The 14,351-nt window shown below is 43.3% G+C and overlaps 1 protein-coding gene across 2 annotated transcripts in view; it reads right to left on the bottom strand.

Moving 5' to 3' along the window:
- The window catches only part of usp10 (ubiquitin specific peptidase 10), an 83,245-nt gene that overhangs the window by 16,026 nt on the left and 52,868 nt on the right, over window positions 1–14,351 (bottom strand). For both annotated transcript variants that reach the window (XM_068049141.1, XM_068049140.1), the window contains exons 10-11: window positions 9,025–9,202; window positions 1,743–1,908 (exon numbers count right to left, since the gene is read on the bottom strand). In XM_068049141.1, the coding sequence (XP_067905242.1) occupies window positions 1,743–1,908; window positions 9,025–9,202 (344 nt within the window). The remainder of the gene's footprint in view (window positions 1–1,742; window positions 1,909–9,024; window positions 9,203–14,351) is intronic.

The raw sequence follows: 14,351 nt of genomic DNA on the forward strand, positions 1-14,351 counted from the left end.
CAACCTCTCCTTGTCACATTTCTCTCAGCTTTCCCCACTCTAAGCTCTTTACATCCACAACTATGATTGTAAACGTCTATATAAACATGTCATTCAGTAATTGCAGTACCTGATTTGCAGCTTTAAAAAAAAATTCATTCATGGGATGTGGCCGTCGCTAGCTCGGCCAGCATTTATTGCCCATCTCTAATTGCCCTTGAGACGGTGGTGGTGAGCTGCCTTCTTGAATCGCTGCAGTCCATTTGGGATGGAACATCCACAGTGCTGTTAGGAAGAGAGTTCTAGGATTTTGACCAAGCAACAGTGATATAGTTCCAAGTCAGAATGGTATGTGGCTTGGAGGGGAACTTGCAGGTGGTGGTGTTCCCATGCATTTGCTGCCCGTGTCCTTCTAGTTGGTAGAGGTTACAGATTTGGAAGGTGCTGTCTAAGGAGCCTTGGTACATTGCTGCAGTGCATCTTGTAGATGGTACACACTGCTGCCATGGTGCGTCGGAGGTGGAGGGAGTGCACGTTTGTGGATGGGGTGCCAATCAAGTGGGCTGTTTTGTCCTGCATGGTGTCGAGCTTCTTGAGTGTTGTTGGAGCTGCATCCATTCTGACTTGTGCCTTGTAGATGGTGGACAGGCTTTGGGGAGTCAGGAGATGAGTTACTCGCTGCAGGATTCCTAGCCTCTGACCTCCTCTTGTAGCCACGGTATCTATATGGCTACTACAGCTCAGTTTCTGGTCAATGGTAGCCCCTAGGATGTTGATAGTGGGGGATTCAACGACGGTAATGCCATTGAATGTCAAGGGGAGATGGTTAGATTCTCTCTTGTTGGAGATGGTCATTGCCTGGCACTTGTGTAGCACGAATGTTACTTGCCACTTATCAGCCCAAGCCTGGATATTGTCCAAGTCTTGCTGCATTTCTACACAGACTGCTTCAGTATCTGAGGAGTCACGAATGGTGCTGAACATTGTGCAATCATCAGCGAACATCCCCACTTCCGACCTTATGATTGAAGGAAGGTCATTGAAGAAGCAGCTGAAGATGGTTGAGCCCAGGACACTACTCTGAGAAACTCCTGCAGTGATGTCCTGGAGCTCAGATGATTGACCTCCAACAACCACAACCAGCTTCCAGATCCTCAGCCTATACCAGAGAAACTTGAGCACCAACCAGCTCAAATTCTCTGCCACCCAGAGTCTCAAATATTTCTATTAAATGATAAGTATATCAAAGCATGAATAGAAAATGTAGAATTAGGAATTGAAGTCCACAGATCTCTAGGCTCATTTCTAAGGGAGGAATATTTTGTCCAATTCTAAAGAAATACTTTGTTTTCAAAATATTTTTTAGAACCACAGCCCAAAAATAATGTGCAATATTCAAATATGAAATAACTAATTATTTTGCAAGATTTCCAAATGAATTATTTTGAATTTTCAAAAGATACTCAAAGATAAATTTGTTTTTAGCAAGCCTAACTTTGGCTTAAAGTACCAACATGAGATGCCTCATACATGATCCATTGACACATCTGTGCTTAAAGCATTTAATGAACAGGCTAACTCTGTGGCAACAAAAGCCCAAATATTATGGTTTCAGATTAAAATGGTTGAATTGTAGATGTATTTACTTGGTGAGCAATGCCACTATATGTAGCACAGGAAGCACTGCAGTTTGAAATTTAAGTAGATTTGACTGGAGTGGTTCCCATTTACATTTGGAATCCATTTTAATTAGGAATATGTACCTCCTGCTTGGTTTTAGTGGTGTATCCCTGGACAGACTCCCTGGCCACCAAGCTTTCCAGAGCATCTTGCACTGTACGAATCTTTTCAGATTGTATATCAAGCTGCAGCGAGAAGAACAGCTGGAGGGTAGCAGATTCCTTGGAACTTTGCTGGTAAACCACAGACCTGAAGGCAATGTAAAAAGTGAGCAGGTTTTGAAAGATTTAGATTAGTGTAATGTACATAAGCATATTTGGGATAATGCTAAATCTCTGATAGGGAACATGGGAATATCTAATTTGTGCAACTGTGTTCTAAATATCCTGGTTGATAGTGATCTAGAAAAATATATATATTTTAACTGCCACCAAACCCAACGAGATCTTGAAGGATAAATCTGTTGCACCATATAGAATCATAGAGCATGGAAGTGTCTGTGCAGGCTCTTCGAAAGCATTATCTAATTGGTCCCACTTCCCTGTTCTTTCCCCACAGCCCTGCAAATTTCTCCCCCTGACCATGTAATGCATTGTAATCCACTGGCTGGCCCTAGAACTCAAAAATGGAACGCACAGTTCATTGCCCATATCCCCGATCGCTCTTTTTGATAGTAGCTTATCCAAATCCTATTAAATAATGCCTCCTTGGGCAGTCTACCTTGAGCCATCACTACTGTGTGCGAAACACTTCTATCTTATCTGGCTCTTTTATCTTCTTCCTCCAATTCACCTCAGGAGAGGCTGAAAAACAAAATCCTTACACAAAGCCAGACCTCATGAGTGAAATTAGGAAACATTTCTGTACACAAAGGATAGCAGAAGTTTGGAACACTTCCACAAATGGTGATTGTGGTTAGATCAATTGTTAATTTTAAATCAGAGATTGATAGGTTTTTGTTAACCAGAGGTATTAAGGGATATGGAGCAAAGGAGAGTATATGAAGTTAGATCAGCCACGATCTCGTTGAATGGAGAAACCGGCTTAAGGGACTAAATGCCTACTCCTATGATGGTTCAGATCTGGAATTTGTTGAAGCATGAGCCCATAGAACATTACAGGGCAGTACAGGCCCTTCGGCCCTCGATGTTGCGCCGACCTGTGAAACCATCTGACCTACACTATTCCATTTTCATCCATATGTCTATCCAATGACCACTTAAATGCCCTTAAAGTTGGCGAGTCTACTACTGTTGCAGGCAGGGCGTTCCACGCCCCTACTACTCTGAGTAAAGAAACTACCTCTGACATCTGTCCTATATCTATCACCCCTCAGCTTAAAGCTATGTCCCCTCGTGTTTGCCATCACCATCCGAGGAAAAAGACTCTCACTATCCACCCTATCTAACCCTCTGATTATCTTATATGTCTCTATTAAGTCACCTCTCCTCCTCCTTCTCTCCAACGAAAACAACCTCAAGTCCCTCAGCCTTTCCTCGTAAGACCTTCTGTAGAGGGAGCTTTACTCTGTATCTAACCCCGTACTGTACCTGTCCTGGGAGTGTTTGATGGGGACAGTGTAAAGGGAGATTTACTCTGTATCTAACCTCGTGCTGTACCTGTCCTGGGAGTGTTTGATGGGACAGTGTAGAGGGAGATGAATTATTCTATAATAAAATTACTTTCTTCAAAAACAGGAATATTAAAGGGTATAGAGACTGAAGAGAGTGGACTAAGACTTGGTGGCACAAATGAAGAAATATTCCTGTAATGGCTTTCTGGCCAAATGGCTCAAAGAGAAGGAAGTTTTCCCAGTATCCTGGCTTACACTGGATATATACTTGAAAAGGAAACATGTGTAGAGCTATGGGGATAGAGCAGGGGAATGGGACTAATTGGATAGCTCTTTCAAAGAGCCAACACAGACACGATGGACAAATGGCCTCTTTCTGTATTGTATGATTCTGATTTCTCCCCAAATCAAAATAAGAAAAACAAACTGCCCATTGTTAACACTGTTTGAGACATTTTACAGTGTTCAAAATGGCTGTTGGCACAATTTAAATTAATGCCTTCTGTGTGACATGCTTTAAATATGAGATGTAATAAGGTGTTGCATAAATACAAGTCATTCTTTTCTCACTGCAGATAATTACTGAACCCATTGACACAATTACCAAATAATAAAGATAACATTCAAATATGTCTTACATACTATTCAAATATAAAAAATCATGTAGGCATGCAATTCCTCTCTGCACAACTTGATCTCCTGTCATCATACCTTATGTTAACTTGCTCCCATTATAAACTCATATGGCAACATTTATTCTGGGTTTTCCTGTACAAACAACTCTAGAAAATGTTTTACATCCATCATTTTTCCTCAGCAATTTAAATTTCTAACAGCTAAAAGGGTTCAAAGTTTTTTTTAAAATTACATATGAGAATAGCATGATTAAATGTATCCACTGAATTGTTCTTTAATGCATTCATTGCAGTTTTTACTTCACAGAATCACAGAACTGCTACAGCGCAGGAGGCCATTCGGCCCATCATGTCTGTGCCGGCCATCAAGCACCTAACTATTCTAGTCCCATTTTCCAGCACTTGGCCTGTAGCCTTGTACCCAATGGCGTTTCAAGTGCTCATCTAAATACTTCTTAAATGTTGTGAGGGTTCCTGCCTCCACCACCTCTTCAGGCAGTGCATTCCAGATTCCAACCACCCTCTGGGTGAAAATTTTTTTCCTCAAATCCCCTCTAAACCTCCTGCCCCTTACCGTAAATCTATGCCCCCTGGTTATTGACCCCTCTGCTAAGGGAAAAAGTCTTTTCCTATATGACCTATCAATGCCCCTTATAATTTTGTGGGTGTTGCTCCCATGCATCTGCTTTCCTTGTCCTTCTAGGCGGAAGAGGTCACTGGTTTGGAAGGTACTATCGAAAGAGGCGTTGAGTTGCTGCGATGCACCCCGTATATGGTACACACTGCAGTCACTGTGCGTCAGTGGCAGAGGGAGTGAATGTTGAAGGTGGTGGATGGGGTGCCAATCAAGCAGTCTGTTTTGGCCTGAATGGAGTCGAGCTTCGAGTGTTGTTGGAGCTGCACTCATCCAGGCAAGTGGAGAGTATTCCACCACACTCCTGGCTTGCTCCTTGTAGATAGTCGACAGGCTTTGGGGAGTCAGGAAGTGGGTTACTTGCTGCAGAATTCCCAGGTCTCTGACCTGCTCTTGTAGCCACAGTATTTATGTGGCTGCTCCAGCTCAGTTTCTGGTCAATGGTAACCCCAGGTTGTTTGATAGTGGGGGATTCAGCAATGCTAATGCTGTGGAACGTCAAGGGGAGATGGATGGATTCTCTCTTATAGGTCGTCATTGCCTGGCACGTGTGGCGCAAATGTTACTTTCCACTTATCGTCCAGGTCTTGCTGCATATGGAGATAGACTGCTTCAATATCTGAGGAGCTGCGAATGGTACTGAACATCATACAATCAGCCAACATCCCCACTTCTGACCTTATGATGGAGGGAACATAAGAAATAAGAGGAGGAGGCCATTCGGCCTCACCATTAAGATCATGGCTCTTTTGTGCCAGCTCCTCAAAGCCCTCAACTCCCCAATATTTCAAAAATGTATCTACCTCCTCTTTAAATACTTTGTGATCTAGCCTCCATAACTTTCTGGGATAGAGAATTCTAGACATTCACTACCCTCAGAAAAGAAATTCCTTCACATCTCAGTTTTAAATCAGTGTCCCCTTATTCTGTAACTACATCCCCTAGTTCGCGATTCCCCCACTAGTGGAAACATCTGCTCAACATCTACCCTGTCAAGCTCCCTCAGAATCTTGTACGTTTCAATAAGATCACCCCTCATTCTTCTAAACTCTAATGAATAAAGGCCTAACCTGTTTAGCAGTTCTTGATAAGTCAACTCCTTCATCCCAGGAATCAGCCTAGTGAATCTCTTCTGAACTGCCTCCAATGCCAGTATTTCCTTTCGTAAATATGGGGACCAAAACTGTACACCGTACTCCAGATGCGGCCTCACCAACACACTGTACAGTTGTAGCAAGACTTCCCTATTTTTAAACTCCAACCCCCTCGCAATAAAGGCCAAAATTCCATTTGCCGCCTAATTACTTGCTGCACCTCCGTGCTAACTTTGTGTGCTTCACGCACAAGAACACCCAGATCCTTCTGTGCTGCACTTTCTTGAAGTCTCGCTCCATTTAAATAAGTCTGCCTTTTGATTCTTCATACCAAAGTGAATGACCTCACACTTTCCTACATTAAACTCCATCTGCCAAGTTTTTGCCCACTCACTCAACATATCTATATCCCCTTGCAGACTCATTATGTCCTCATCACAAAATGCCCTCCCACCTATTTTTGGATCGTCAGCCAATTTGGATATACTACACTCTGCGCCTCCTCCAAGATAATAAATAATTGCAGCCCTAGGACTGATCCTTGTGGCACTCCACTAGTTACGTCTTTTCAACCTGAAAAAGGCCCATTAATCCCGACTCTGTCTTCTGTGAGTTAACCAATCCTCAATCGATGTTAATATATTACCGCCAAAACTGTGAGCTCCTATCTTGTATAATAATTGATGAAGCAGCTGAAAATAGTTGAACCTACGACACTATCATGAAGAACTCTTGTAGCAATGTCCTGGGGTTAAGTCTCTTGAGGGATTAATTAAATGCCTTCTGGAAGTCCATAGCATCCACAGACATTAAAGGCGTGCAAAGGAAACCCGACCCTACCTGTACCCAACACATTGTCAGAACCCGTCGGGTGACAGGCCTTTACTTCAATACATGGGTGAAGGCCTGCTAGACGACCCCGACGGGATCCGACGACGTGTCGGGTTCGGGTCAGGCTGGGCTCCGGGTCTGGCATTTGGACTTGGGTCGGGTTTCCTTTGCACACCTTTAATAGACATTCCCCTACTCACTCCTTTAGTTACCTCTTCAAATATTTCAATCAGGATCATCAGATATGATCTACCCTTCCAGCACTCTCTGATCAGCTGAAAATTTTCAAGCTGTTCAGTCACTCTATGCTCAATTATACACTCTGGTAATTTACTGACAACAGATGTTAGGCTAACTGATCTATAATTCCCTGGTTTCCCCCCTCTCACTCTTCTTAAATAGCAGTGTAACATATGCAATCACCAAATCTAAAGGAACAGTTCCTGAATAGAGAGAATTTTAGATGATCATAACTAGGGTATCTGCAATGTTCTCAGCTACACCCGTTAAAACACTGGATGAAAGCTATCTGGTCCTCAGTCTTTGTCACTCTTTAGTGCCATTACTTTCTTAATTACTGTTAGTTTGCTTACGTTAATTTTGGTGACTCCCTTTCCCTGATGCGATATTAGTTTTCTTGAGTTATCCCCTATGTTAAATACTGACTCAAATTCAAACCATTTCATTATTTTCATTGATATTGCCAGTTTTTAAGCGGCCCACATTGCTTTTAATCCCCCTTTTTCCAAATTGTAAAATTTCGTGTTGATTTTGATAACCCTTGCAAGTTACTTTTCAGATTCCTTTTTTGTAGCTCTATCTATTTTGTCACCCTTTGCTGTTCTTTGCATCGCTCCAAGTCACCAGGATCTGTACTTTTTTTTTGAATTCTTATATACTTGTCCTTTTAGTTTAATGTGGTCCTTTACCTCTTTAGAGTTCCTGCTCCTTTGGGATATAAACCGATTCTGCAATACATCTAATTCTTTTCTGAACATGTCCCTCCACCCCACCCCCTCATACTGATCGTGTTCTTTTACCCATTAGCAGATTCTCCTAGTATAATTTGGACAGTCTCTGGCTCATTCTGTTGAAGTCGGACTTACATCAGTCTAAAATCTTATGCAAGCGTACACTTCGAATCATTAAGTACAACACAGAAGGAGGCTATTCAGCCCATCATGTCTGCGCTGCCTTTCAATGAGCAATTCAGTTAGTCCTACTCCCATTACTTTTTCTTATCCTTGTAATTTTTCCTCCAAGTATTTATCCAATTGCCCTTTAAAACTACTGACTCTGTATCCTATTAATTTTATCCCATTATACATTCCTCTGCCCACAATTACAATGGAAACTGTGCAAGTAAATTTGTCCCCTGCTCTCTAACTTTACTTCACCTAAAGATTACACTTAACCTTGGCTCATACATACAAAAAAAATCTATCAACTGACAGAGCAAATATCATGGAAAACCCACTAGTAACTGAATCAACTTGAAACTAAATCTGACTGTGAACAGTACTTGAAATGTCAATTTAAAATAGAGGGGGGGGGCCTGGAGAGATTTCTTCACAAACAGTTATGGGAACACTTTGTCAGAGTGGCTGATGCAAGACAATTACATCTTATGGAAAAGTTAGATAAATATTCGAATCAGAAAATACAAGACTTAGGGGGAGAGCAGGGTAGTTGAATTAGTTTTCCAGCATAGATCTGATGGGCCAAACAGCCTCCACCTCTCCTGTAAACCTTCATGGTTCCAAAAGACATCTTTCTTCAGTGTCTTTTCGACAAAAAGGTCACATTCTGGGTTTTATTCTAATTTTTCACCCCCACCTCGACTACCTCACAAAAAATTATTCCCTTTTAAAAATAATTCCAGGTCTATAGGGGGAAAGGCAGGTGAGTGGGACTGAGTTGTTCTTGGAGAGCTGGCATGGACATGATGGGCCAAATGGCCTCCTTCTGTGCAGTTATTATCTATGATTCTATGAAATGATGAAAAAATAAGTTTGCTATATGTTGAATCTGGTTTTTAAAAAACCCACAGAAAGAATGGTCATTATGAATGGGTCTACCTTATGTAGGTCCCCGCTGAAGCAGAATCTGGTCACTCAGCTTTTCAGTTTATATATTAGCACATTGTAACTCATGGGCCATTTTTCACAAACTATTTCTGCAACCAATGTGCTGACCAATGTACTGCCTTCCTCTTTATTTTGGCAAAGTGCTAATCAAAGAATAATAAACTCCAAACTTTACATACTAGCTCTTTTATTCAAAGACTGGCATTGCCATACTAAATCACCTTAGTTCCCACCATGTTAAATGGTGACAGTAGCAGTAAGTCAGCCCATATAAATTGCAAATATTGTTTTAAAAGATTATTTTTCAAATTCAAGTAAACCAAATCAAGTATCAGATAGCAAAAAACTAAGTTACAAATGCTTGATCAAGTGTTAGCGTGTTACTGTATGTGCATAAGTCATACAAAAACATTAAAAAGTTCCATTAATTGCAGTAAAAGGAGGGGTTCCCATTACACAATCAATGACACAAGTTATTCAATAATGAAAATGCACAGGGATCATAAACTACCTTATGTGCCCACCAAAGACATCAGTGATAGGGGTTCGAATGAAGTCAGATTGGCGAGTAACAGACGTTTTATTTCGGGGCCCTACTTGTTCCCATTCATCCTCACTACCTTCGCCTTGCTCCTCTAAGTCTTCTTCAGCTCCTTGTTGCAATTCAGGTCCATTTGAAACAGCATTTCCTGATATAAACAAAAAAAATACTTCAAGATAAACCTTAGCAGTTTGTTACTTGTTGCAGTCTATACTGAAACACATGTTATAACAGCCCTGTATATAGTCCCAGGACACTGGGAATTAAAACTCCTTCTTGCCTTGGTCATAAATACATTTATGTGCATATTTGGCTTCTGTCTATACTCACTTGTGAAGTACAGACTATTCAGCTACACTAAAGTCAACAAAATTTGAATTAGTCATTTAGGCATAATAAAAAAGTTATCTGCTAGAGATGTGCAGAAATATCTTCTGTAATGCATTGGCACTATTCTTGTATTCGCTTTCACAAAGAATCCAGACAAAATAAAAAAATAAGCCACAGTTTAAGCATTGCTTTTTTTTTTTAAAAACGCCCATTCATACTTTGCACCAAATGCAGCACTGGCATGACAAAACTTTAATCTGAAGGCATCTGTATAACTTCTTGTCAATTGCAAACTAGTTTTCTATCCCAGTTTCAGTCAAGTATAATTCAAAGATTTTAAAAAGTTACATAATAGACCAATGAACCCAAGAAAGGGCAGTAGACCATATGGCCCCTTTAGTCTGCTCTGCCATTCAATAGAATCATAGTTGATGATCTACTGCAACTCCAATTTATTACCAAAGTGGTTATGCGACTGGACTAGTAATCCAAAAACATGAGCTTAAATCCCATCATGGCAGCTGCAGAATTTAAATTCAGTTAATTAAATAAATCTGAAATAAAAAATTAGTATAGGTAATGGTGACCATGAAACTATCAGAATATAGTAAAAATCCATCAGCTTCACTAATGTCATTTTGGAAAGGAAATTGTCTTGACCCAGTTTGACCAACAACTGACTCCAGAATCATGGCAATGTGGTCGACTCTTAACTGCCCTCTGAAATGGCCTGGTAAGCCACTTGGTTGTATCAAAATCACTACAAGAATCAAAAACATCCAACCAGATGCAGCACCCAACATCAACCTAAGCACTGGATACAACAAAGCCCTCTTCAACATCTGCCACCGAAACTGGGAAAGCTATCCCACAGACTAGAGTCAGAGTCATACATAACAGAAACAGGCCTTTCGGCCCATTGTGTCTGTGCCAGCCATCAAGCACCTACCTATTCTAATCCCATTTTCCAGCACTTGGCCCGTAGCCTTGTATGCTATGGTGTTTCAAGCGTTCATCTAAATATTTCTTAAATGTTGTGAGGGTTCCTGCCTCTTTCTTTTGGGCCTCCTTATCTCGAGAGACAATGGATACGCGCCTGGAGGTGGTCAGTGGTTTGTGAAGCAGCGCCTGGAGTGGCTATAAAGGCCAATTCTGGAGTGACAGGCTCTTCCACAGGTGCTGCAGAGAAATTTGTTTGTTGGGGCTGTTGCACAGTTGGCTCTCCCCTTGCGCCTCTGTCTTTTTTCCTGCCAACTACTAAGTCTCTTCGACTCGCCACAATTTAGCCCTGTCTTTATGGCTGCCCGCCAGCTCTGGCGAATGCTGGCAACTGACTCCCACGACTTGTGATCAATGTCACACGATTTCATGTCACGTTTGCAGACGTCTTTATAACGGAGACATGGACGGCCGGTGGGTCTGATACCAGTGGCGAGCTCGCTGTACAATGTGTCTTTGGGGATCCTGCCATCTTCCATGCGGCTCACATGGCCAAGCCATCTCAAGCGCCGCTGACTCAGTAGTGTGTATAAGCTGGGGGTGTTGGCCGCTTCAAGGACTTCTGTGTTGGAGATATAGTCCTGCCACCTGATGCCAAGTATTCTCCGAAGGCAGCGAAGATGGAATGAATTGAGACGTCGCTCTTGGCTGGCATACGTTGTCCAGGCCTCGCTGCCGTAGAGCAAGGTACTGAGGATACAGGCCTGATACACTCGGACTTTTGTGTTCCGTGTCAGTGCGCCATTTTCCCACACTCTCTTGGCCAGTCTGGACATAGCAGTGGAAGCCTTACCCATGCGCTTGTTGATTTCTGCATCTAGAGACAGGTTACTGGTGATAGTTGAGCCTAGGTAGGTGAACTCTTGAACCACTTCCAGAGCGTGGTCGCCAATATTGATGGATGGAGCATTTCTGACATCCTGCCCCATGATGTTCGTTTTCTTGAGGCTGATGGTTAGGCCAAATTCATTGCAGGCAGACGCAAACCTGTCGATGAGACTCTGCAGGCATTCTTCAGTGTGAGATGTTAAAGCAGCATCGTCAGCAAAGAGGAGTTCTCTGATGAGGACTTTCCGTACTTTGGACTTCGCTCTTAGACGGGCAAGGTTGAACAACCTGCCCCCTGATCTTGTGTGGAGGAAAATTCCTTCTTCAGAGGATTTGAACGCATGTGAAAGCAGCAGGGAGAAGAAAATCCCAAAAAGTGTGGGTGCGAGAACACAGCCCTGTTTCACACCACTCAGGATAGGAAAGGGCTCTGATGAGGAGCCACCATGTTGAATTGTGCCTTTCATATTGTCATGGAATGAGGTGATGATACTTAGTAGCTTTGGTGGACATCCGATCTTTTCTAGTAGTCTGAAGAGACCACGTCTGCTGACGAGGTCAAAGGCTTTGGTGAGATCAATGAAAGCAATGTAGAGGGGCATCTGTTGTTCACGGCATTTCTCCTGTATCTGACGAAGGGAGAACAGCATGTCAATAGTCGATCTCTCTGCACGAAAGCCACACTGTGCCTCAGGGTAGACGCGCTCGGCCAGCTTCTGGAGCCTGTTCAGAGCGACTCGAGCAAAGACTTTCCCCACTATGCTGAGCAGGGAGATTCCACGGTAGTTGTTGCAGTCACCGCGGTCACCTTTGTTTTTATAGAGGGTGATGATGTTGGCATCGCGCATGTCCTGGGGTACTGCTCCCTCGTCCCAGCACAGGCATAGCAGTTCATGTAGTGCTGAGAGTATAGCAGGCTTGGCACTCTTGATTATTTCAGGGGTAATGCTGTCCTTCCCAGGGGCTTTTCCGCTGGCTAGGGAATCAATGGCATCACTGAGTTCCGATTTGGTTGGCTGTATGTCCAGCTCATCCATGACTGGTAGAGGCTGGGCTGCATTGAGGGCAGTCTCAGTGACAGCATTCTCCCTGGAGTACAGTTCTAGGTAGTGCTCAACCCAGCGGTCCATCTGTTTGCGTTGGTCAGTGATTATGTCCCCCGATTTAGATTTGAGGGGGGTGATCTTCTTGATGGTTGGCCCAAGAGCTCTCTTCATGCCATCATACATTCCTCTGATGTTTCCAGTGTCTGAGGCCAGCTGAATATGACTGCATAGGTGTTGCCAGTAGTCGTTTGCGCAACGCCTAGCTGTTCTTTGTGCAGTACTTCTGGCTGCTTTAAGTGCTGCGGATGTTAAATCGCTGGGGGCTTTCTTGTAGTTCAAAAGTGCAATGCGCTTAGCGGCTATGACAGGTTCCAGCTCTTCATTATGAGATTGAAACCAGTCTGCATTTCTCTTCGCACTTTTGCCGTAGGTGGTCAAAGCTGACTCATAGATGGCGTCTCTGATGTGGGCCCACTTGGTCTCAGCATCCCCTGTGGGAGTGTTTTGAAGGGCTGTGCAGGCAGTGCATTCCAGATTCCAAACATCCTCTGAATGAAAAAAGATTTTCCTCAAATCCCCTCCAAGCCTCCTGCCCTTTACCTTAAATCTATGCCCCCTGGTTAATGACCCCTCAGCTAAGGGAAAAAGTTTCTATCAATGCCCCTCATAATTTTGTATACCTCAATCATGTCCCCCCTCAGCCTTCTCTGCTCTAAGGAAAATAACCCTAACCTTTTCAGTCTCTCTTCAGAGCTGAAACATTCCAGCCCAGGCAACACCCTGGTGAATCCCCTCTGTACCCTCTCCAGTGCAATCACATCCTTTCTATAGTGTTGTGCCCAGAACTGTACACAATACTCCAGCTGTGGCCTAACTAGCGATTTGTACAGCTCCATCATAACCTCCCTACTCTTATATTCTAATGACTCGGCTAATAAAGTCAAGTATCACATATGCCTTCCTAACCACCTTATCTACCTGTGCTGCTGCCTTCAGTGATCGATGTAGAAGTACACCAAGGTCTCTCTGACCTTCTGTACTTCCCAGTGTCCTACCATCCATTATATATTCCCTTGCCTTGTTAGTCCTCCCAAAATGCATCACCAGGCAAGCAAAAGCAAAAATCATAGAGAGAATCACAGCTTTCATCCACTGCCCCACATTCCTCCATCACTGTCCCTGGGTATGTTCTGTCCCTCTGGCAGGGCAGACCCACCAGAGGTGGCAGCAAAGTGGTGTACAGGAGGGAGTGTGGGGCCCTTGGGCTCAACACTGACTCCTGACCCCATGAAGTCTCATGGCATCAAGTCAAGCAGGGACAAGGAAACCTCCTATTGATCACCACCTACTACCCTCCCTCAGCTATAGTACTCCTAGTCAGTACTCCTCCATGTTGACTGACATTTGGAAGAAGCACTGAAGTTAGAAAGGGCATATAATGTACTGAGTGGAGGAATCAATGCCCATCAAGAGTGGTTTGCCATCACCGCTGCTGGCCGATTCCTGAAGAATGCAGCTGCCAGACTGGAGTAGATGGAGAGAGGATCAACGAGGAAAAATCCTACTGGATCTCTTCCTCACCAATCTACCTGTCGCAGATGCATCTGTCCATGATAGTACTGGTAGATGTGACCACCGCAAAGTTCTCGTGGAGACCATCTTCACATTAAGGACACCATCGCATTGTGCAGCTCTACCACCATGCTAAATGTGATCGATTCAGAACAGATCTAGCAGCTTAAAACTGGGCATCCATGAAGTGCTGTGGGCCATCAACAGTAGCAGAATTATATTCTACCACAATCTGTAACCCCATGGCCTGGCATACCCCTCACTCTACCATTATAATCAAGCCAGAGGACCAATTTTTGCTGAATGAGGTGTGTAGGAAAGCATGCCTGGAGCAGCAGCATGTGTACCTGAAAATAAGGTAGCAACTGGTAAAACTACAACACAGGACCATATGCCACGCTAAACAAGGCTATAAACAGCAAAGCAATCCCACAAATAACAGATCAAAACTCTGCAGTCCCGTCACGTCCAGTTGTGAATGGTGGTGGACAATTAAACAACAAACTGGAGGAGAAGACTCTG

This window comes from Heterodontus francisci, chromosome 17 (genome assembly GCF_036365525.1).
Source record: "Heterodontus francisci isolate sHetFra1 chromosome 17, sHetFra1.hap1, whole genome shotgun sequence".
NCBI lineage: Eukaryota > Metazoa > Chordata > Chondrichthyes > Heterodontiformes > Heterodontidae > Heterodontus > Heterodontus francisci.